We start from the raw sequence: 23,156 nt of genomic DNA, 5'->3' as shown, positions 1-23,156 counted from the left end.
AGGAGCTCACCCAAAAATCCAGAGAGGGTCCTGGTCAGATAAACTCAACTAGGAAAAGCCAAAGACAGAAATCTGTAGCAAACCCAACATCACAATTCCACAGTCAAACTTCACTGAACACAGTATGCCTGGGGCATATAAGCTGAGTAGCAACTGAAAAAATCAAAATTTTGGATGTATGAAGGAAGAAAACAGATAAGCAGTGGTACTGTCTCCCTTTTTAAGTCTTGCACAGTATGTATTTGGTAATGCATCCATGGCTGGGTGCTGGGGTTTGACAGACTGCAGGCTGCTCCCAGCAGCACCTTTGCCATCACTTCCACTGCAGCTCCTTGCAAGGCTCCCTCTTGCACATCACCAGGGGGCTGAAAGTGCCCTTCCTCCTGCCTAGAGGCAGGGGGGGGCGGGGAGGGTAGGAGGAGGAGCTGTCAGCTGACAAGACAGGGAAATTGTTTTGGGTTTATGCACCAAACAGGTACTGGTCTCTCTGTAACACCTACTGTTGTCCTCATATGCCCTCCCTACAGCATCTGCCCACCCACTCCACCAGGCACAGCTGCAAACTGGGCTGTTCAATCAGTTTTGGGGTTTTTTGCCACCATCAAGTGGCATGCAATCTTATCCTGTGTTTTAAACCCTGTGGTGAAGATGTCCACAAAAATTTTCACTCACAAAGCTGAACAAAAGTACTAAAATCATTCCCCACCACACTTTTTTCTGCTAAAAAGGCTCCTCTCACAAGGATCACAACCTGTAGGTTATGGCAGTTACAAGGAATAACGGAGATGGTTTAGGATTTTTCCTTTTTTTAAAATGGAGACAGAGCAATAAGCAGAGCTGTTCATCTCAGATCATACTTCCAGATTTTCCCCCAGGCTACACAAGCCCAGCCTCACACGTAGCGCGGGGGGTGGGTTACCTTCAACTGTATCCCCTCTTCATAATTTTAGTGAATTTTCTTTTTCAAATCTGAAAACCCCATTTTCTACATAGAACAGGATATTTTGCTATAGTGCTTTGGTCTCAGCACACTTTTGTTCAATCATAGATGTTTCACATGGGTTTGCTTTCCCAGCTTTGACTGTTTAAGCTCCTTTCTCCATCAGGTGATGTGTTCCTTTACCATAAAAAGCAATTGGGCATATGACAAGACTGCCTCGTAAGATACTGTGTCATTAGAAAGTGGTTTTCATGCTCTTCCTAGTCTTTGAAAATGAGCAAAAATATCTGGAGCAGAAGATAACATGAGAAGGAAGTTAAAGCAATTTTCTGAGTTATTTTGCTTTTCAACAGCTATTAATTCATTGCTGCATGATTTACTCAGGAAAAACCAGTCAGGGCCAATGGGTGGTGAATTTGGAAGACCCGGGAAAAAACATGCCATCTGCAAGACTTAGAAATGCAGATAACAGATGATACTTGCTTAAGCACTGAGATATATTTTTCAAGCTCAGAAGTTGACATGGACTGTGTATGGAAACCATCCTGGTCTCCTTTCAGAGATGAGGCACAGAAATTTGCAACCAGGGCAAGCAATCTGGGTGTCCTTTAACACTTGGGTAGGTCATTGTGAGGTAGCGTGTTTTCCATCATGATCACAGTCTGTCCACTTCCAAAAATTAGTCAAGACAGAGGGAGCACAATGCCCTTCTGGAAGGTAGAAAATTAGGACATGGAGGGCTCTCAACACAGCCAAGCCCAGAAAGAGGGTTGCACTGAAGCCTTCTCAGGCATCCACAAAGAGCTGTTCTGTGGGACCAGTGAGAGCTCAGTCAAGGTCTCTTGTATGCTGAGGTCTCTTGTATACTGGGGAAGACTTGACTGCTCAGTAAAGCACACAGAAGACATGTGGATGATCTCTGCCTAGGCAGGACACTTGAAATCTACACCCTGTCCAACTAGTGGTCTGTGTACGACAGGTTCCTCCAAGGCTTGACACAGCCTGCAGGTAATCCCTGTGCTGTGATCAGAAGGGGAAACCCCATATTCTTCGTGAGGGGCTTGCTGTGGGTGTGCAAAAGTATTGCTCTCTGTGTGTAAAAGAGAGGCCATTTGCAGGCCTTCTGTTATTAGGCAGCAAGGTGACCGACTGGCATGCAGATCCACAGAGCCAACTAGGCCTGAGTTGGACACCAGGCATTTTATAAGACAAAGTTTCAGCTCCTATCTGTTATCACTGCCCTACTGATAATGGGGTCATATCAATTTGCATTAACAGAAGATCCTATTTAGATTTAATTACAGATTTCTTACACTCATGCCTGTGGTGATGGGGACAGGTCATTCAAGGATTTGGGGAGTAGATCAGAATGTGGATGTTGGAGCAATTTTTTGCATCTCAGACCCACCTGTCAGCAAATAACTGAATGCTCTCGAGCATGCGCCCTGTTGCTGAGATACATGGGCTTTAGGTTCTTCCTCTGAGGAGCTAATTAATTTCTCACAGAAACTACAGATACTATCATGTGCTTTTAGCACTTATGGATGCTTTATTTTAAAATTCTGGTCTTCCCAGAAGCTATACAACAACCCTACAGAAATCCAGCCTGGAGTGTTTAAAATCTTCTAGCGTTAGTGTGTCCATGACTGATGGCAGATACTGTCTGGTGTATCCAGCTGGTATGCCCAGGTAGGATCAGGTAGGTGTTTATAAACCAAGAGAAATGTTAAGTACAGGCAGCCGCAGTACAGTAAGTACCTGACAAAGAGCCACATAGAGTTCCTGCAACAAGAGAGAAAGGTAAATGTACCAAAAAAAAAAAAATACAGATGCAGTAAAAAAGCTTTATTAGTATTCAAAAGTATCGGAGCATATAAGCTTACAATTTTTTGCCCTGGTCAAAGTAGAATGCTTTCTTCCTGTTGTTGGCAATATTATCATGGAGTCCATCCTTGGCAAGAGTTTGACACTTAACGATGGCTCTTGCCACCAAAGGTTTTGTGGTGTAAACACATAAGAACACAGAGCAGAAAAAATGAGTCCTATCGTCGTTTTACAGGTGGGCAACTGAAGCCTGAAGGAAAGAAATTTGCCTGAGGTCACGTAAGGTTCATTGTTAGTCCTGTCAGTGCTCTTGGTCTACACCACTTCTCCATTGTTTTGTTCAGGCAAACCCGGCAGTGCTGTTATGTGCTCCTTTCAGAATACTATTCCCACAGGTGAACACTCCATGTTGGCAGGAACATCTTCCTGATGTGAAAATGCTTGAATTTAAATGAAAACGAAGCTTCACAAATTAAAAAAGCCATAAGCATTGCTAATTGTGCTTGGTTGCACAACAGTAAGGAAATGCTTCTCTTTCCTCAGGAAGGAAAACACCAATTGATCCATTTTCTGGACAACTGTCTGCAAGGTCCATCCTACAGCTTCCTACCATACAGAAGCAAACTGAAAGTTGCTTTCCTTTTACAAAGGTACTACAAGACTACCGCAGAAAGGACAATGTATCTTGAGAGACACTCCTGCCAGTGCTAGTGGAAAGGGACAAAGAAAATGAGCCATAGTTGGTGACTCTCACACCATCAGTCTTCACCAAACAATCTATAAATAGCTTCAGAAACAGCTGTTCCCTCACCACAAAGTGACTAACTGAAGAATTCACTCATAAATATCTTCTTTTGCTCAAAAATTCAGCCAAAACCAGGGAAATAGAGAAATGGCATCACTTGCTATGAGGCTGAGTGAGTCCACATTACTTTGGTCCAGGCAGGTAGAAGTCCACCAGCAACCCCTCAGTATCCACCTGGTGAGGAGGGTATGGCAGAGAAGTGGTTTGATGAAGGGCTGATAAAGGAGAACCCGGGGGGAGCGAAAACAGCGCTTAAACTTTCAGCCTTCCTCACTTTCTTCTTCATGAGGAGGGAAGAAGGAGACATTTGCCTACATCCACGTAATTGCTGCTTTCTCGGAGGTGACAGGTGAGCAGATTCATAGGGAAATACACCCAAGGGACAGAACTATTTGCACCCAGATTACTTCATCCTGTGGCTCCACTAAGTTTGCATACACACCACTCTAAACTTGCAGCACCTTTCTCTTTTTTGTTTACACTGTTTCTCCCATGATGTTCCAGCACTAGTCAGAAGCATCTTATCTCTGTGGTGCTCCAGATGTAACTTAGCAAATGTACATGCAATGAGAACATTTTACCTACCCAAGAGAGAAGCAGAATTTTTTTAGATAGCTGGATTTCTGGGTCTAGAAAGGGAAAAAAAAGACATTAATCACTTTGAAAGTCAGTCTTCTGACTTCTAGGACAGCAAACATTGAACAATTTATAAGGGTTTGCACACTAACAAAATTGAGGAAGAAGAAGTGGAGAGCCAGAGACACAGGAACTGAATGATACTAGGAACCACTGGGGCTGAAAAACTCATTAATGAACCTGATGAAACAAGGTTTCCAGCTTGAAACAGAGATATGGAGTGTGCCCTGCAAGTGCAGGTGTAAGGGGAGCAATGCAGTTCTCTTTTACCCGTTTCACCACAGCTATCTTCTGGGTGGGACACCTGGGGCAGTTGCAGACCTTCTCTCTTTCATGGCTGTGGAGAAAAGGAAACACCAACAGAGGTTGCAGCTAACTCAGCTCATTGCAAGTGCTCATTAATGAAAACAATAAGGCTACAGCATGAGGAGGAGCTCCACACTAAAAGATGCCTTGGTCGTGGAGAAGAGTTTCTTAGATGTTCCCATTACAAAGGCAATTGCATTAAAAAGTATCTCACAGTAACAGCGTAAAAGGTAGAAACGAAATTGATGGCAAAGCCAAGCAGTTCCTCTGAGAACTTTGTAAGAAATATTTAATTTCTCCCTCCCTCCTAATTCCCTGAATCTTAAATATGACCTTACTAGACTGAACAAGTTTTGGTTTCTTCTTTCTAAAAGTACATGCTTCCACATTTCATTTTGAAACTCTCTTTACTTTGCTTTGACAAAGCAGGAGCAAGGACCTTAAGAGCATGGTGTCAGGGGACAGCTTTCAGAAAGCATCTGTCTCCAGCAGCCCCCTAGGCACTGAAGCACCAATAAGGATTCCCAGAATGCAGTCAGCCTTCAGGAGCAACAGCAAGGACAAGGAGAGGCACACACTAAATTTTGCAGTCAAGCACTGGTATCTCTTGGCTGTCTTAACAAGATCAGGATTTTGTTTCTTGCCAGCTTTTACTGCCAGGCTGCTCAAACTCCCTTTTCCACCCAAGTACATGCCTTTTACCTGCTTCCTGCTCCCAAGGCTTCTACCGGAACCTGCAATTCCTTTGAGTTTTTTCTGTTAGCAGAAAGAAAGAGAATGATTTCCACCATGATCATTTCAGGGCTGCGATGTTATACATCCCTCTGCTGCATGTTACCCAACCATCTAGAGAGAGCCTCAAACTTCTTGTGGTGGGATATTGTACCTTCTCGTGCATTTGTAAGCACCTAAAGTGGGAACACTTTTTATTTTCTGCACTTTCATGGGAATTACTGCATGGAACAACAGAATTCATGAGTTCATCCAGTCTTGGATAACAGGCAAAACTAAGCAATCCCAAAGTTGCCACACAGTGGTAAGAGAACATATCAACAGCATAGAGCTAACACTGTTTAGATTGTTTTATTGCAGGAAAGTGTTAGTATTACTGGGTTTCTCCCATCAAACCTGCTATCATGGTGGCAAGGTAAGACCTGGTATTGTCTTCTCTGATGACATTGCCTGATGAAAGCACCACAGTAATTAAAATGTATCTGTAGTGCCCTTCAGGTGTGGGGATAGCTGTACTATTGCAAGCAGTAGATTTACTCCAAAATGCTTGCTGTTTTAGACTTTGTATTACAATTCAGCCTCTGTTCTTACAGTTAATGCAGTGCATACATAATGTCATTGCACAGCTCTTCTCTGCAGAACACAGAGCACAAAATTGAATCTCAAACCACTTCAGAGAACTGAAAGAGGAGCTTTTAAACTAGGCTCATAGTTCCTGCTGGCACATTGTACTTGGAGCTTAATTTGGGAGTGATTGCTAGAAGGAATACTTAACCCCTCATGTTCTCTGGAATTGGAGGATTTCTGCATTGCAGTGCAGTTGGGAAATGGGAGAGTCAGAGCGAGAAGCCCAGTGCTGGGCTCTGTACTTAGATGTGGTGTTTTGAAATTCAGAGATCCTGTGTAACCTCGTTACTTAAAGGAAACTACAGTCTAGAAGTGAGGTGAAGGAGGAGCATGGTTTAAGTGTCACTTGAACTCTGGCCATGGAGAGAGAGCACTTGCTCTGAAAATAAGTGTGTAGCTGCAGGCTTTGCTGCTGCTGTTCAGGCTGCTGCTTTTCCTTTGTATTCTGCAAAGTAATGCTATGAACCTGTTACAGGTTATTAGGAAAGTGAATTGAAATTAATATCCAGGGTATGCCATACAACTTTGGTCTACTGAGTAAAAGATAAGCTACTCCTGGAATTTGCTGAAAAATGAGATGGGACTTTCCAAATCTAAATTTCATTTACATTTCTATGGTTGGATGATTATGTGACAGAAAAAGAAGCTGTCCTACATAAATATGAGGTGCTTGTTTGATGCTGCATAAACCATACTAACTTACAATCAATAGCATGTGCTTCATGTATGGCAGATGGGGAAACATTCTGAATAATATAAAAAAGAAAGCCAGAATAGAGGGCATTGCTAATACTTACGACCCAATTAGTTCAGGGTGCTTGAGATGCTTTTGCAAGTGGTTTATTTTTATCTGCATGTCCTTTAAAGTTCAAAAGAAAAGCAAACAATCTTAGTATTAGTCCATCAGTCTGGCATGCAATAAAAGTCAAATCAGAGCTTATTAGCATGAGACCAGCACCAGTGCTGCCCTTGCAGATATTATATTCTGCTCTCTCAAATTGGCTCTGATGGAAATTTACAGGAATCTTCCCTCCTGATATTAGTTTTATATTGCAGTAACTTTCTGGATGACTTATGTTCCCAATAATACAAAGTTACTTGTTTTAAAAACACTCTTGCTGGTTTGCAGACCATGGTCTGCAAAACTTCTAACCGAAAACCACTCACTGTTGCATTATTTTTGTATCCTGGAAACTAATGGCAGGCCTACTCTCCACACTCTTACCTGTGTTAGATTTGACTCTATTGCATCTCTGTTTGACACTCTTGTAATTACCTTCGTAAAAATTATTCTAGAGTGGTGATGGTCTAAAAAAAGAAAGAGCGTGTACTGTGATATGCAATAAGATGCCATACCTTTAAGATTTTTTCCTGTTGTATGACTAATTCTCTTCCTTCCAATATGCTGGCTTTTTCCTAAAAACCAACAAAAACAAATATAACTTCTTAAAGAAAAATTTTAGTATTAAAACTACTGTTGGTTAAATTTTCAATGTAAAGATACTACTAAAAATCTACCAACCAGCACTTTCTATCCATCAAACATTTATCAGAAGTGAGGATTATGTGATCACGCTGTGTGTTTGACAGTCTTTCCAGCCCCAGAAATTGTGGCTGGTATCAGCAGTGAAGGAAAACCTTACAGAAAATAAAATTCGTATGTGTTTGTTAAAAATAGGAAGCAAGATAGAAGACAGAAGCTGAAGCCAGTGTCCATGCTGAGATAAATGCTTTGAGGGTGGCTATAGCTTTTATCAGACCCAGAGGATCTACACAAGCAAGCTGCTTGTGACCACTGGGAAGGCATTTTTTCATTATCAGCAGGAAGTAATGCTCTGCAGTGGCTGCGTTACGTGTCAGACTGGTGTGACAGGCAGCTCACTGGGGATCAGCGGTGCTGCAGAGTCACCTGCAGCCCTGCTCAGCCATGCTTGTGTGAGCTAATGCTGAGGGGATGGTGGCAGTGGGACAACTGCCTGTGCAGTCATGGACTTGGACAAGATGCCACACATCAGCCAAGAGTCCTGGCTCTTCTGTCACCACAAACGCTGCGCGGGGCTCAGTAACTTGTGGGATCCTGAGCAGAAAAATATCCTCAGGAGTTGGGGAGTGTGGGAAAGGCCTGGGGGTGGTGGAACAGGAGCTGGGTGTGAGCTCCCAGGGTGCCCTGGCAGCGAAGGAGAGCAGTACCTCCCACCCCTGTGCGCGGAAGAACAGCCATTAGGTCGAGAAAAGGGGTTTTCTTCCTTCACTTGGCACTTGTTAGACCATATGTGGATGCTACATTCCCCCTGGTACCTGATGGACGTCAATGAACTCTGGTAAGGCCACGGAGCGGCCAGGAGGATGAAAAGGCTCTGTCCCTGGGGTTTTTGCAGCCCAGCTGGATGCAGACTTGAATACTGTTCTCTGAGCTTTGAGTGGGAGGTCAGACCAAAGACACCCCCAGTCCCTTCCCACCTGAAATATTCTGTGATCTCATGACTTTGCTGACTCATAAATCAAGATGGCTTGATTTATGGAGGCTTTTCCTGTATAAAAGCATTGCTTTTCTGTAGATTTGCATGAAATCACAGACATATGCATAATTTCAAAACTTTGCTGTAGATTTTGTTATGACAAGTTCTTGCACCTAATTGTTTTGTTGGGAAAGAGATCAACTGTTTCTACTGCACAAAAAGAAACAATCAGCCAGTTAAGGGGAGGCGGGGAGGCAGGAAAATTAATTTGTAAGTCAAAACAGTCTATTTTGTTTAGCACTGCACTTTTTCAAAATCTTATGATGGCTGAAAAAATATGGAAGATTTTAGTTCTAGAAGGATAATTTAAATCCCAGCTGTGTGTTTAGAAACCCAAGGCACCTTCCACTGGAAGGAGAAACCAAGGTGCCAGCTACCCTCATGGTTGTATTTGCTCCTGTGGTAAAACACGAGAAGAAAGCCTGTTGCCAGGAAGTCATGGCTGTGTCCACAAAAGAGATCAGGAAAATGTACAGTTGAAAACTGGTCAGTTACCAGTTGATATTTGTGAAAGTAAGGTGGACTCTATACATCTCTTTGTGGATAACTGCATGCCTTGGGACCAAGTAATTTGGGATCCACCTTGATCAACATTAGAAGAACCCGCAAAAACTCAGTGAGCCACAAACTCAAATCTGCTGTGACTCATCCAAAAGTCTCTTCTCAAGACATCTTTGCACTCAGAAACAGCAGTGAAGGGGGAGTTTTGTCATGCCAGTGACAGCCAGCAAATCTTTGCTGTGCCAGAGTCTGGACAGCGTTGTGCATCACAGAGCTGCCCTGATGTGATCTTCATTGTCCCAGGGCAAGTCCAAACTTACAATCTATTTTTAATAATTTTATGGTTGACCCTCACACTCTTTCATCACATATCATACCTATATTCTTAACAAGACCATTTTCATACCTTTATAAGTTTCTTATTCTTTTCTTCCAACCTTCTCAATGGCTCCTGCAAACACTCCTGTGAATAAAAAGGGTTAGCAGCGGGTGAGGGTGGACAGAGCAAGACACAAGGCAGTCACAGGGTTAGTGAGATGGGAGACCAAACACAAGTCTTAATGTACGTTTTTCATGTCTCAATACCTAACTATATACATTCTTAATATTAATTATGCCATTTGGTTTTATTCCTTTCAGGAAAAACCCAAATCAAGTCCTTCATATGCCAGTTATTTGGGTTCGTTTTACAAACAAGAAGATGGAGGAAGTGTGTGTATGTACGTGTGTTTTTCATTAATTCAGCCTACAACCCATTCCTTGCTGCAGTTATACATAGAGACCAGTGGAAGAGCCAGCTAAACAGGAAAAACATCCCTTTGCTTGTTTTTACTCATAGCAGCAACTTTACTCTCTAGTGCTCTTGTGCTTGTGTCAAAACTGAAAAGCTTATAAATGAGGAACTGGATTTTTCCTTATTTGTGTAAAACACGTGGTGTGCCAAATGCTATCCCCGGTTGAGGACCCTGCATACCACAGGTTAATTCTGGTTTTATTACCAGCCAGTGTGTCTTCCACCCTCACTCTTCCCCAGAAAAGATGTTCTTGCTCAAGTGAACCAGCCCTTGAGAAAAAGGAGTGTCGGGACATTGTTGGGCACCAAGTAAAAATGTGCAAAATATGTGTGCCACAGAAGTTGTCAAATCCTTAATAGCAGAATAAGTTATAATTTGACCACTTGCCTGCAAATTACTTATGCCCTCTGAACACAGAACATGTTGATGCTTGAGAAATTTATATTCGTGGAATACAGCAATCTAAAAATTGAAATGAAATATATGTTATGAAAAATTTTTAAAAAATGCTTTATCAAGAACAAAAAATGCAGCGAAATATTTTTCCTCCATTCTCTTTATACAAAGATTCTTGATTCTTTAGACCTGTGCATTTCTGTTCAGAAGAAGTGACAGAAAGCTCCCTTGTGAAGCCTAGTTATGAAATCAACTCACACAAAAATGTAAAAATTTCTAATTTTGGTTATGCTTCCTATCAAGGACATGATTTTCAAAACATGCCTGAAACATCAAGATAACAATAGGTGTCACTTAACAACACTGGAAAGATGAAGGCTGTTCTCAAGGTAAGTCCTTAAATACTTCAAAACATACTTGGCATTATTTTCCAGTTGTCTTTGACTGTCAGGAAATTCACAGTATTTGGAAAGTACATAACGTACATGCATTCCTTTATTGCAGTTAGCTAAAGCAGAATATTGCCTGGTCTCAGAAGTTGTCTTCTGACATGGTGCTGTCAGCAAACATGTTTGTGTGTGATTGTGTGCATGCTCTGTCCCCTGCTCTACCCAAAAGCACATGAAACAGAGGGTGAAAGCCATTTTGAATCACCTGGAAAAATTCTGCCTACTGCAGTGAGGCCAAGGCAGTATAAATGACTTGTCCACATTTTCACCATGAATCAGCTGCAGGCATTACAAGATGGTTGGGGATCCTTGGTCACAGATCTGTTAGCAGTCCCCATCCTACCTCCTTTGTCTGCCTATCCAATTCTTTCTTGCCCACTGGAGAAGTAGCAACACCTTTCTGTCCCATCTTGGTCCTTGGGGGCACAGATGATGTCTGAAAACTACAGGATTAGGGTGTCAGATAAAGGGTTACAGCTTGGGCCACTGTTCTGGTTGCATGAAAACGGGCAAGGCAGGAGAAAGAGCATTAAAACAGAAATCCAAATTTCACCATACCTTTTGTATTTCATTCCTGCTCCCCTGTGCTTTTTTTTGTTACAGGAGATGATGATAAAATAACTGAATCAAGCCCTCTAATGTAACACCAACTTAATCCCATATTTGACCAATGAATGGTTTTGTTGAACTTTCCAAAACATTTTATTGCATTTACATTTTTCTGCACTTTTTCATTGTTTAACTCAGCCAAGAATTAGGTGCACCAAAATATATAAGGAACAACCTTGTGTCACATTTATTTTAGCTGAAAAAGAAAAAGGAACTTCACAAAAGCTCATAAAAAAATTGTGTTTTCCTGGTGAGATTTGAGTGGTCTGGGAAGTGCCTGTACTTCTGCTCAGGCCTACGTTACACCCCCAAGTGTCTGCCTGGCAACCTAATTATGCTAACTACTCTAAAAGTTGTTTCATAGAATCATAGAATCATAGAAAATGCTGAATTGGAAGGGACTCATCAGAATCATTGAATCCAATCTCTGGCCCTGCACAGGTCACCCCAGAAGTGACACCATGTGCCTGAGAGCATTGTCCAAATGCTTCTTGAAACTCTGTCAGGCTCAGTGCTGTGACCGTTCCCTGGGGGGGCCTGTTCCAGTGCCCGACCACCCTCTGGGTGAAGAACCAGCTTCAGACCATTCCCTCAGGTCCTGTCACTGGTCATGAGGGTGAAGAGACCAGTATCTTATGAGAATGTTGTAGACTGCAACGATGTCTCCCCTCCTCTTCTCTTTTCTCTTTTCTCTTTTCTCTTTTCTCTTTTCTCTTTTCTCTTTTCTCTTTTCTCTTTTCTCTTTTCTCTTTTCTCTTCTCTTCTCTTCTCTTTTCTCTTCTCTTCTGAATAAACCAAGTGACCTCAGCCACTCTTCATATGGCTTCCCCTCTAGACTCTTCACCATTCTTGTGGACCTCCTTTGGACATCTTAATGTCTTTTTTATGTTGTGGTGCCCAAAACTGCAGACAATACTCAAGGTGAGGCTGCCCCAGTGTGGAGCAGAGCAGGGTAATCCCCTCTCTTGCCTGGCTGGCAATGCTGTGCCCGAGGCCCCGCAGGACACGCTTGGCCCTCCTGGCTGCCAGGGCACTGCTGACTCACATTCAGCTTGCCATCAACCAGGAGCCCCAGGTCTCTTTTTGCAGCTCTGCTCTCCAGCATCTCATTCCCCAGTCTGTGCACACAAGCAGGGTTGCCCTATCCCAGGTGCAGAATTCGGCACTTGCCCTTGTTGAACTTCATATGGGTGGTGATTGCCATCTCTCTAATTTGTTGAGGTCTCTCTGCAGGACCTCTCTGCCCTTGAGGGAGTTGACAGCTCCTCAAAATATATTTGCTTTCTGCTTGCTCTAGAAGACAGAATAATGAGGGATTTTGCTCATGTTGCACTCACCTTTTGAAATGTCGCTTTTCACTGAGAGGCTGCTTGTTTTCATTGGGAAGTTTGGAACCCATCTTGCTGAGATCTGTCTTTGCACTCTGTGGATGAGGTCACATCTGAAAGCAGCATCTTCCTACAAAACATTGCACAGAAAAATCTGTTGTTTCACACAAAACACTATGTCATGTCCCAGCTCCTGCAGAGCTGGAATGAGATGCTCAGGTGGACTATATAATTTCCGCTCCCAAATTTTTCATGTCTGACAGACTTCACAGTGGGTTGTCTCTTATATGTTTGTAATACCAGATTTTTTCAGATGTTGAGACAGGCTGGTACAAAACCAATCTCATACCAAGCTCTAACAGAGCAATACAATTTATTTCATAGCACTGACTGCCGTAAAATTGGAAAATGCAAACACAAAACCCCTTGGATCTTTTTCTTGTTTTTAAGCCACAGTAAGTCTAATTTTAATTTTGGTACTGTAACTGCTGAATTTATCCCTATTTACATTTTTTGACAGGACATTCAGGCATAAATAGGCTTGAAGCCATCATACAGGATATAGGAGACTCTGCCAGAAAGAACAAGTCCCCATTCAGGCTTTGGCTAGGAGGTTGCCACAGGCACAGGACTACATACCCAGGCTGCAAGGCATGCTGCAAGGGAGGAGGCTGTGGCAGCTCACTAGCCCCTGCTCAGCAGCAGGAAGTACTGGGTGAAGCTGTGAAACTATTTTATTTTTTTCCCCTTGATCCCAAGCACAAAAAGCTCTGCTGAAATTCTGCACCATCTTACAAAGACAAAGCAGTCAGAAGGAAAGGATTTTTTGGAGGTATTTCCCATGCATAGCTCACCCACCCTATTCATACAGCAAAGGATTGAACTCTTCCCCTGGCATTCACAGCAAGGATGACAGATATAAACTGCGGGAGAGACTTGGGACAGCTGCCCTTCTGAGTGCTGCAACTGCTGGGCTGCTGCTGTGGATGCCGCCCGCAGCCCTGTGAGGGTCTATGGGCAGGATTGGGGGCTGTGCATCTGGGTGTAGAACTGAAATCCCCCTGCTTGCTCCAAATGAACAAATGTATTTACAGAGTGAGAGTCAAAAGATGAGTGACAGAGGAAATGTCAGTGTCTCAGTCCGGCAGTGTGAAACCACTGACATACATTTATACAATTTTCACTAAACGTGAGAACAAGATGAGAACAGAGACAAAGGACACTTCACATAGCACCTCTAAAATGCAGGAGAATCCCAGCTAATCTAGATACCCACACTTTAATCCTAGGGAAGACGACATCCCACACCTTCTCCTCTCTCTAAAAATGGCATTATTTAAGCTGCTTTATGCACCTTCCCAACTTGGCCATCCAGGCAAAGAAACAACCTTGGATTTTTACAAGTTTGTTTTCTCTACCACCCCATAAATATTTGCACTGTGGAGAGGAGGAAGTGGAGGTCCAGAGGGCCTTGAGACATGGTTGTACCCCACACCTCCTTTCACCAAAATTCACCCCTGTGAAACAAACAAGGATAGGGACAAATGTGGCAAAAACACACCAAAAAAATTCCAGAAACGTATTCTACACTTTCACACCATTCTGCCAGCCAGACTTATTTACACATCACCCAGAAAGCTGAACCCTGCATCCAAGACAGCAAAAAACATAACAAATTAAAAATGAAGAAAAACATGAAGTAAAAAGTAACAGCTAGAATTAGAGGCCAATCAGCCTTACTGATGATTAATTCTTTTCTAAGCATGGCTACAGTTATCTTGGGGGATGATATCCAACCCCCCAGGCCCTTGGGTACAGTGAGGTGGTGCAAAATAATAGTTTCTTGGTTAAGAGACACTACTCAGCATCTTGCCTTTGTATTTCTCCAAGAAGAATCAGTTTTGATCCCAGCTGATAAAGCCCTGCCATCACTTCTGCAATGGCACTGCCCCAGGCGTGGCTTTTTCAGAGTGGGTTTGGTGCAAGTAAGTTAAATTTCCAGTGTCCTTGATGGAGGGGCATTTCCCCCATTGAGGTGGCAGAAGGGTAAGTGCTGTGCAGTGTGGGTTGAGCAGGGCAGGCAGGGCTGCTCCTCACATTGCCCCCTCAATCCCACCATGGCTCCCAGCCCCACTACCTCACCTGCAGGGTTTTGCTCTCAGGGGTCTCATCCTTTGGCAGCTCACAGAATCTGAACCCTCCATACAACCCAGAAAGCTGTAAAACTTGTTATTTTTTCTTGTTATTTTTCAGCTTTACCTTGAAATCTCTTTCTCCTGATGGTCATTCTCTCAGGTAGCTGTCCCATCATTGGCACTATTAATTCTTGTTGTGAAGGGTGTATATAATTTCCCTGTTTGGTTTTGTCAGCAAAGCACCTAGGCTGCTGGAGCAGAGATTGCTGGAGCAATCAATTTTGTAACACAGGGCTGCTTCATATTCAGGACCCAGTTCAATAAAGCACTTAGGCAAAGGAGTAATGACCAGCTTGAATGGGAATAATAGTGTTTAAAGTTAATTGCGTGCTTTTAAAATTGGGCCTTACATCATGCCAATCAAATAATTAATCTACTCAATTACAAGCTCCTGCTACCAAATACATGCCCTGGACTTTCTTTACTCAAAAGGGGAAACATGCAGATAGGGCCTTGAAAAAGCTATCAACACTCAATATAACACAGCAGACACTTAAAATAATGTGGCTTGCTCCTTGCTAACTTTTACCAAGCAGAAAATTCAGTGTGCCAGTACTCCAGTGACTATCAGTCAAGTGCTTTAACGAGCAAATGGACTATATATTAACAGCTAAACAGGGCATTTTCCTTCTCCCTTGAGACAGTCTCAGTGGAAACTGAAAAATAAGTATTTTTTGACATCATGAGTCCTCAGATTTCTAGTATGCATCACAGTAGGCCCACCAAAAAGTAATCTGAGTGACAGAAGGATTAACTGTGCAGGGAGCAGCAGGAAAGACAGGATGCTATCAGCAACGTGATGCACATAGAGCTGAAGGTAGTGATTAGAAGTGATGCATCCTTGTGAAGCCAGATATATTTTTGCATGGGCATAGTCTACCAGCAGGATCATGCAACAAACCACCTCAGAGCTCTTATGCTGTACAGCTCTATTAAATTAAGCACAGAAACATCCTAAATTAAATAAACTGTTGAATTTATTAAGTAAACCATGCTGTGCTTCTATAGGAGATGAATACAATGTCAAAACTTTCGACTTTTTCAACAAAACCTGTGCGATGGGCAAAACCTGTGATCCATCTGTGTTTGAAGTGGTTGATACAGCAATCTGCTGGCTCATGACAGCTTCTTTTGCCATGCTGTAGCAGAGGTCTGTTTAGAGCAGCCCAGCTAGGCTGTCACTTTTCAGAGACAGTCTCTGAGGAGCTACAGATGCTAAAGTTAGATGTGGTGGTACATGCTAATGTACAAGATTCAATAACCTGGATCAAATTATTGCTGCAATCCATGTCTGGCCAGCTGGAGTTGGTAGTATTTCCACTAGTCCCCAAATTAATTTCTCAGTTTAATTTTAAATGGAAGAATGATTTTGCTGTTGCTACTGATGCTGTTTTATATTCATTGTGAGTTTGTTTTGGTGCCTCTTTGCATTTTAGAGACATTCTGAGTCTCTGCATCAGCTCCTAGGGATGGGCTAGTGTAATGCACTGAAGTCTTCTTTGGAAGTCCACTGCCGTGACTGCAAAACGGGAACCAGAGAGCTGGCTCTCATGGCAATTTGCATGCAGTTTTTGTTGTGTAGGTGTGTGATGTGTTAGCACGGAGTGGTTATTTTTAGTCCAGGCATCTAAAACCTGTATTTGATAATGTTCAGCTATGGACTATGAACCAAGCCTTTCTAAACCAAGATATTGCTGCGTTGGTATATGTGCGTGAATACATGCATGTGAAAGACTAGGGAGACAACAAAATACAGCTGCCTAAGATACTTTTGGCTTTGTATCCACTTCTAAGAAGCCCTAGAGATGGGAATGGCACCCAGCCTTTCTGGAAGAAGCCATGTTTTAACTAGAGATGTAGTGGGAGGGAAGCTTTAAGACTCTTTCCCCACAAGCAGAGTGGTACAGGGGGGCTGTGACTGAGGCAGTAATGGTGTAGGAGGTGAGACAAGGGGCCTAGGTAATTAGGAGGATGTTGGCTTGGCTCAATTTAAAACAGAAAGAGATATTTCCTTGAAGAAGCCGCCTTAGACTGCCAGCTCTGTCAGGGAGCGATCGACTCAGCAATGCACGAAACTCCGCATAGACCCAGCGCTGTGGGGCTCTCCTGCTGAACACCAGTCCTCAAGCACATTTTAGCAGATATAGCTCAGATGAAATATGTTTAGATTTAGTGCTCAGCTGACTCGATGGAAAAGTATCAGCCTGGTCATCCCATTCATTGGCTCTCCTAAAAATATCACCAAAACAGCGTGACTGATGCAAATAAGGGAGGCAGAGTCTCCAGGATAAGCATCCCAGACAGATATGGCTAACCCTAACAGCTTGCTGGCAGCTGTAGTGCCAAAACTCCCCCTCTCCATCTATTCTCCCAGCATTTAGAAAACTGGAAATGCTGTCTCCCAAATGGAGGAACATGGCTCTAAGAAAAAACTAGACAAGAGAGGGCTGGCTTTGCACTGCTCAGATTTCCCCATTCCCTGACTTTTCTGTGCCTCACTTTGCAGTCTCAGTGGTGTCATGTTCCTGACTTCATGCCTTTACTTCTAATTCCTTTTTCTGCTTGTGTTCCTTTACATGTTATGGCTGTCTTCTTTCTTTGAGACAACTCTGGCTCTTTACAGACCACATACTTCACTTTGTGAAAGCACTGAGCTGCCACTTGCAATCCCACACAGGACAGCGCTCCAATCCTCTGGAGGAAGGTGAAATCTTGTGGTTACCACATGCAGAGGGCCTCATTTGAAAAAAGCAAGGGTTTCAACTCTTCTGTGGTACACATCTATCCCATTTGAGCAGCTGAATGGTCATTTGTATTTCATTTATACAGAGATTTCCTGTTTGTGTACTCCAAATCTGAGTTCATCACTGCTCTGCATCCATCATGACCTCTCAAAATTCAATTTCATTGTTTATTGAATAGTATTTTTTAAAAATTCTCTTCTATGTCCAAGTCTGCTCAGAAAAAGATGTCTTCAATGAATGCTCAGGCAGTGGATGCCTGTGTTTTGTTTTTAGTAGACACAATGCTTAAAGTACTTCCTCTTCTCTTCCATGTTGTTGGAAAGTCTTGATTTTCCTTCTGGGTTTTTTTGTTGGTTTGTTTTTTGGTTAGGTTTGGCAACTGTGAAACCCACATAATAACTTCTGAACTGGAATTTTAAAAAGGGATATTTTTATGTCTTGCTTAGATTATCTTTTCAGCTCAAAGTTCTCAGGTGCATGTTCCAATGGTTAAGACGGGTAACTCTTCCAGCAGAACAAGACTTCTGTGCTTGTTGCAGGAGAGGAGACAGACAAAAGATAACTCTAACAGATAAAGCTTTGGAGTTCCTTGCATTTACGGTTTGCTTTGCAAAATGAAGTCACACAGTTCTGCAGGAAAGGAGCTGACATGCAGTGAAATTTCAGAATATATCTCTTGCTTTCAGTGGTTTCACTGCTTTTAGTATCTAATCTACCTTTCTTGTGCCTAAGCTGCTTTCCTTTTTCTTACTGACCAAAGACTTTGACCAGGTTTCACTGATTAGCGGCACTGGAAAATTCAAGCGACAGAATTAGACTGTTTTTGCTTCAAAACATATTCTCTCTGCCCATGGACACACTTGCTCCCTAGCCTGGCTACTGCAATAGCAGAAGTAGAGGTTGCTTTCTATTTCACTCCCTGCACAGCAGTACACAGCACAGCAAACAAATTTTGTCCTTCAGACATTGCAGCAAAAAATGTCCCATCCTGTGCTAAGGGAAAGGTCCTTTCCTGATATTTAAGGTCCCCTCCAATCCAAACCTTTCTATTGTTTCTATGATAAACCCTCCAGAGAATTCATTGCCAAAGTGGATCAGTCAAGGCTTGAGCAGCTGTTCTCTGACCACTGCATGTTACTCTTCTGTTTTGTGGAAGACACAAGAAATATTTTTAAAATGGATCCATGCCTCCTCTGCCTAGTAAAGGTCAGCTAAAATCACCTGAGCTCTATTCTAACAGGAATTAATAACTTTTTTTGCTCTAAGAAGGCAATTCATTGACTTGTCTGAAGAAGTTCAATAATCTTTTCAGTGTTCCAATAATCTGCACACAATCCACTAAATTTTGATTCCAAGAGAAAAATATTCAACAAAATAGTAAAAAGACAATGCAAGCAAGCATGACTGTACTGAACACATATGGTAAGGTCTATGATCAGAGAGAAAATTTGTACAAAATACTGAAGACATCTCTCATGTAAGTTGGGATGATATCTTGATAATGAAACTCTTTCGTCTCCTTGCAGCCTTCCTCCATCTAGACTGTACTGTATTTCTCACTCATAAAACATTCCTGGATTTAAAAAAGCTACAAAGGGACAATGGCTGCTTCTGTCTCTGGAAGTCTCATTGATTCTCCTCCTCTTCATTGCTCAAATAGATTCTCAGAAGCAATGAAGAGTTGTCTTCTGATCTACCCTCAACAAAACACCAAGGATTTATGTTTACAACTCCCATTTTCACCAGATGCAGGTGTAGTCCTCACAGAGAAGTGCTGCTGCGCAGAGTAGGAAACAAGACTTAGCTGAAGACTTACTGGCTCAAGCACTTGGGTGCTGCTCATACTTTCTTCTTCACAGTGAGACAGGCATTAATTACAGGAGATTGAAAGGGTTTTTTAGCCCGTGGCATAGCACATCCAACAGATATTGGGTTGAATTTCTGGTCTGTTAATGTGCAGTTTCTGGGTGCTAGAGAAAGGCCATGATAACTCAATTGGAAACTTCCAAGCTCTGATGTTGTTCTGATTATAAAAACTTTCTACAACCAACTAGGAGTTAGGAGAATGCCCTATCATGCTTATATGCTTTTGACCCTTCAAATGTTGCTGCTGTTGAGTTGAAAAAGAATCAAATGTTTCTCGTCTGAAAGAATAAGATTGGGAAGGAGAGAGAAAGACAATGAAAGACTGATAGGCCAGGAGGTACAGGTCAGCTCCTCTGGTGACAATGACTTTGTCTTCACACCTGACCCCATACCCTTTCTCTGTCCCATTTTGCTCCATTGCTATCCTTTACTCTTAATCCTCACCCTGCTGTGTTGTAGAACTCTATTTGAACATAAGAGAAAAGAACTGCGCACCAAAGAGAAATGCCACCAAAGTTAAATGTTATAATGACTGCATATTTGCTCGAACTTTTTCTCTCTCTTCATGGATCTGTAGTTAGTGGGCAACTGTGCAGAGTTCTGTTGCTTTTCTCTGGAAGTGACAGTATGGATCAGGCAGTTTTCCTTGTAAAACTGAGGCAGTTGAAGGCTGGTTTCTAGTGTGACTTATTGGCATGTGACCATGCCATGTTAAAAAATTACTCCCAAAATCAAACAGATGAGCAACAGCTGTTGACTTAACTGCTGTATATTTTACTGCTTACCTGAGGGATGTTCTACTTTGGAAGAAGTATGGACATGTCTGTGCCTACAGGTATGCAGCCTTGGGAGACATTGCAGCAGGGCTGCCAGTCTTTGTGATGCAAAGAGTGGACTTGGCAGTGAGGTTCCATGCCTGACAACAGCCTTCTCTACACACTCACCAGGGCCCATCTGGCAGCCAGGAATCATAGAATCATGGTCACAGAATGGCCTGGGTTGGAAAGCGACCTTGAGGATCATCTAGTTCCAACACCCCTGCCATGGACAGGGACATCTTTCACTACACCAAATAGCTCAGAGCTCCATCCAAACTGACGTTAAACACTTCCAGGGATAAGACATTCACAACTTCCCTGGGAAACCTGTTCCAGTGCCTCACCACCCCCACAGTAATCAATTTCTTCCTAATATCTAGTCTACACCTTCCCTTTTTCAGTTAAAAGCCATTGACGCTTGTCCTGTCACTACTTCCTCTTGTAAAAGTCCCTCTTCATCTTTCTTGTAGGTTCCCTTCAGGTACTGGAAGGCTGCAGTTAGGTCACTGAAGCCTTCTCTTTCCCAGGCTGAACAATCCCAATTCTCTCAGCCTTTCCTCACAGGAGAGGTGCTACATCTCTTTGGATTTGCTCCAACAGGTCCACATCCTTCCTGTGCTGAAGACCCCAGAGACGGATGCAGCTCTCCAGGTGGGGTCTCAGCAGAGAGAGAGAGAGGGACAAAATCCCTTCCCTCGCCCTGCTGCCCACGCTGCTTTGGATGCAGCCCAGGACATGTTTGGCTTTCTGGCCTGCAAGTTCAAGCTGCCAGCTCATGTCCAGCCTCTCATCCATCAGCACCCCTAAGTCCTGCTCCCCAGGGCTGGTCTCGATCTGTTCATCCCCCAGCATATGTTGATACTGAGGATTGCCCTGACCCAGGTGCAGCACCTTGCACTTGATCTTGTTAAATCTCGTGAGATTCTCATGGGCCCACTTCTCCAGCCTGTCCAGGTGCCTCAGGATGGCATCCCATACTTCAGGTGTGTCATCCACACCACTCAACTTGGTGTCACTTGTGAATTTTTTGAGCATGCACTCAATCCCTCTGTCTATGTCAAAAATGGACATTAAATAAAAAAAAAAAAAGGACATGTATCAGAGGTAAATAGATCTGGGACAGGATGCAATGGATATAAGATGCAGCATGGGAAACTCCAGTTAGATGTTAAAAAACAAAACTACAGTATGAGAGCAGTCAAACTTTGGGACTAGAGCCTGAAGATGATGTGACCTCCATTTTTTGAGATATTCAAACTCCACTGGACCAGGCACTCAAAGCAAGCTGACCTAAGCTGGCCCTGCTTTGAGCGACTAGTTAACACAGATGACCTCCAGAAATCCATATCCTATATCCTAGGACGATGCAAATAGATCAATCTTGAAAAAAATGGATAAAGCTACATTCCCAGGGAAAGTGCAAACTTTACTTCTCAAATAATCAAATTCTCAGGAATATTTAATGCTCCATATAACTGCTGAGGATGAGCAGCTTCTTAAAAACTCATAGCTGCTTTTTGCTTGAGACAAGAATTACTGGGTTTCACAAGACAATGTGAGAATTTTTTTCTGGAAACCTTCCCTCCTGTCACTGAAAGGCAAAATACAACCTATAGGTTAAAGCATGAGACACATTAGGTGAAAAGTAGTCTAATTCTGACTCAGTAGGAGACTTGTTATGTAACTTTGAAGAAAATGTCTGAACTCTTTCATGCCTTTCATAGCTTGTAATATAGGACCAGTACGCTATTACACAGATGAGATAAATTCAACACTGTTTTTAATTTTTGCATTTGGGTGCCATGGAAAATATTGCTGCACTTTTTATATGATGAAAGGTATTACTATATCTTTTTAACATTGAACTGGCTTTAAGTTTTAAATGGCAGATCACTAAAAGAGTATTTCTAAGCTTAACTGGTTATTGGAAAAACAGTTTCCTTATCAAACCTTGGAAAGAGCAGTCAGACATTGCTAGGGGAAGTATTATATTTTCTACAACTATTGCTTTTTATTTTGTGAAATCTTAACATAGGGATAGGACAGAACATTTAATGAGCTTTTGGGTTTAAAAATCCCCAAGCATATGCCCTTAATTTGGAAGAAAGAGAACATCCTTATTCTGAACACTTTTATTATTCATACTGAGCTCCTGGGAATGCAACATCAAGATTTTGAAATATGAGTTTGTCCTACTCTGCTACTTGTTGCATGGCCAGGTTTTGCAGCTCTTCTGCTATACCACTGATAGAGAATGACTTTTTTAAATTAAGTGGAGTAAAGGAATAGTTGCAGCTTTGCGTGTACCTGTGTTGCTCTGACAGATTTCTGGTAGCAGATGTATCATATGGATACAATTAATAGAGCCAACAGTGTATTATAAAGATGATCATGATATCTCATAGCAAATTACCCCCACATCTTTCTTCTTTTCACATGCCTTATTCTCTTCATTTATAAAAAGTTTGAGTCAATACTTTTCAGGTATAAAAAGCCTACAATATACAAAAAGCATATGCAGAGTGGATGCTCACATCTCTCTGGAAGACTACTGTTTCATAAAGAGAGAGAAGCATTTCAGGAGTACCAGAACGTTTTCAGCCTTGCTGGCTACCTAGCTTCAGTGTTGCTATAGATATTTTACCACTATATCATGAGGAAAGTTCCCTCAAGGGCTCTCAGATCATAATTTAGGCATTATCTGAGCAACTGAGAAAATCCTGTTGAGAAGCTGAGTGGCCATCGTACCACAGGAGAGGAATGCCGAGGTCTACATATATCCACAAACACATACATGTGTTATTTTCACTTTCAGTACAGTTAGCCCTCTTACTTTCACCTGTAGCTACTTACAAAAAGACACATTTTGCAATAACTGAAAATATTTCACATACACTGATCAGAACAAGAATAAATAAAACCCCAAAACACATCTTCATCAATGAACTCGAAAATTTAGATGACAACAACTGGTCTAATCCTGTCTGTCAGCTGTTTGTGGTTTATGAGCAATGGGTGACATTTCAGGAAGCAGACAGAGCTGGCTTGCAGTAGCAGTTCCTCAGCA

General features: G+C 42.4%; 1 protein-coding gene across 1 annotated transcript; it reads right to left on the bottom strand.

Annotated features, from left to right (window-relative positions):
• Nucleotides 1-2,571: 2,571 nt before the first annotated feature.
• On the bottom strand, nt 2,572-12,585 carry LOC109144481. Its single transcript, XM_020584586.2, has 10 exons — nt 12,476-12,585; nt 10,873-10,972; nt 10,072-10,146; nt 9,297-9,353; nt 7,227-7,286; nt 6,668-6,729; nt 5,214-5,267; nt 4,476-4,542; nt 4,155-4,198; nt 2,572-2,722 (listed from the first exon to the last, which is right to left on the bottom strand). Exons 1-10 carry the CDS (start codon nt 12,535-12,537, stop codon nt 2,572-2,574), a joined length of 732 nt encoding a protein of 243 aa, XP_020440175.2. The 5' UTR covers nt 12,538-12,585.
• Between the last annotated feature and the right edge of the window lie 10,571 nt (nt 12,586-23,156).

Source organism: Corvus cornix, chromosome 2, assembly GCF_000738735.6.
Source record: "Corvus cornix cornix isolate S_Up_H32 chromosome 2, ASM73873v5, whole genome shotgun sequence".
NCBI lineage: Eukaryota > Metazoa > Chordata > Aves > Passeriformes > Corvidae > Corvus > Corvus cornix.
The sequence above is the reverse complement of the archived record's forward strand: the minus strand, read 5'-3'. Positions and strand labels throughout refer to the sequence as shown.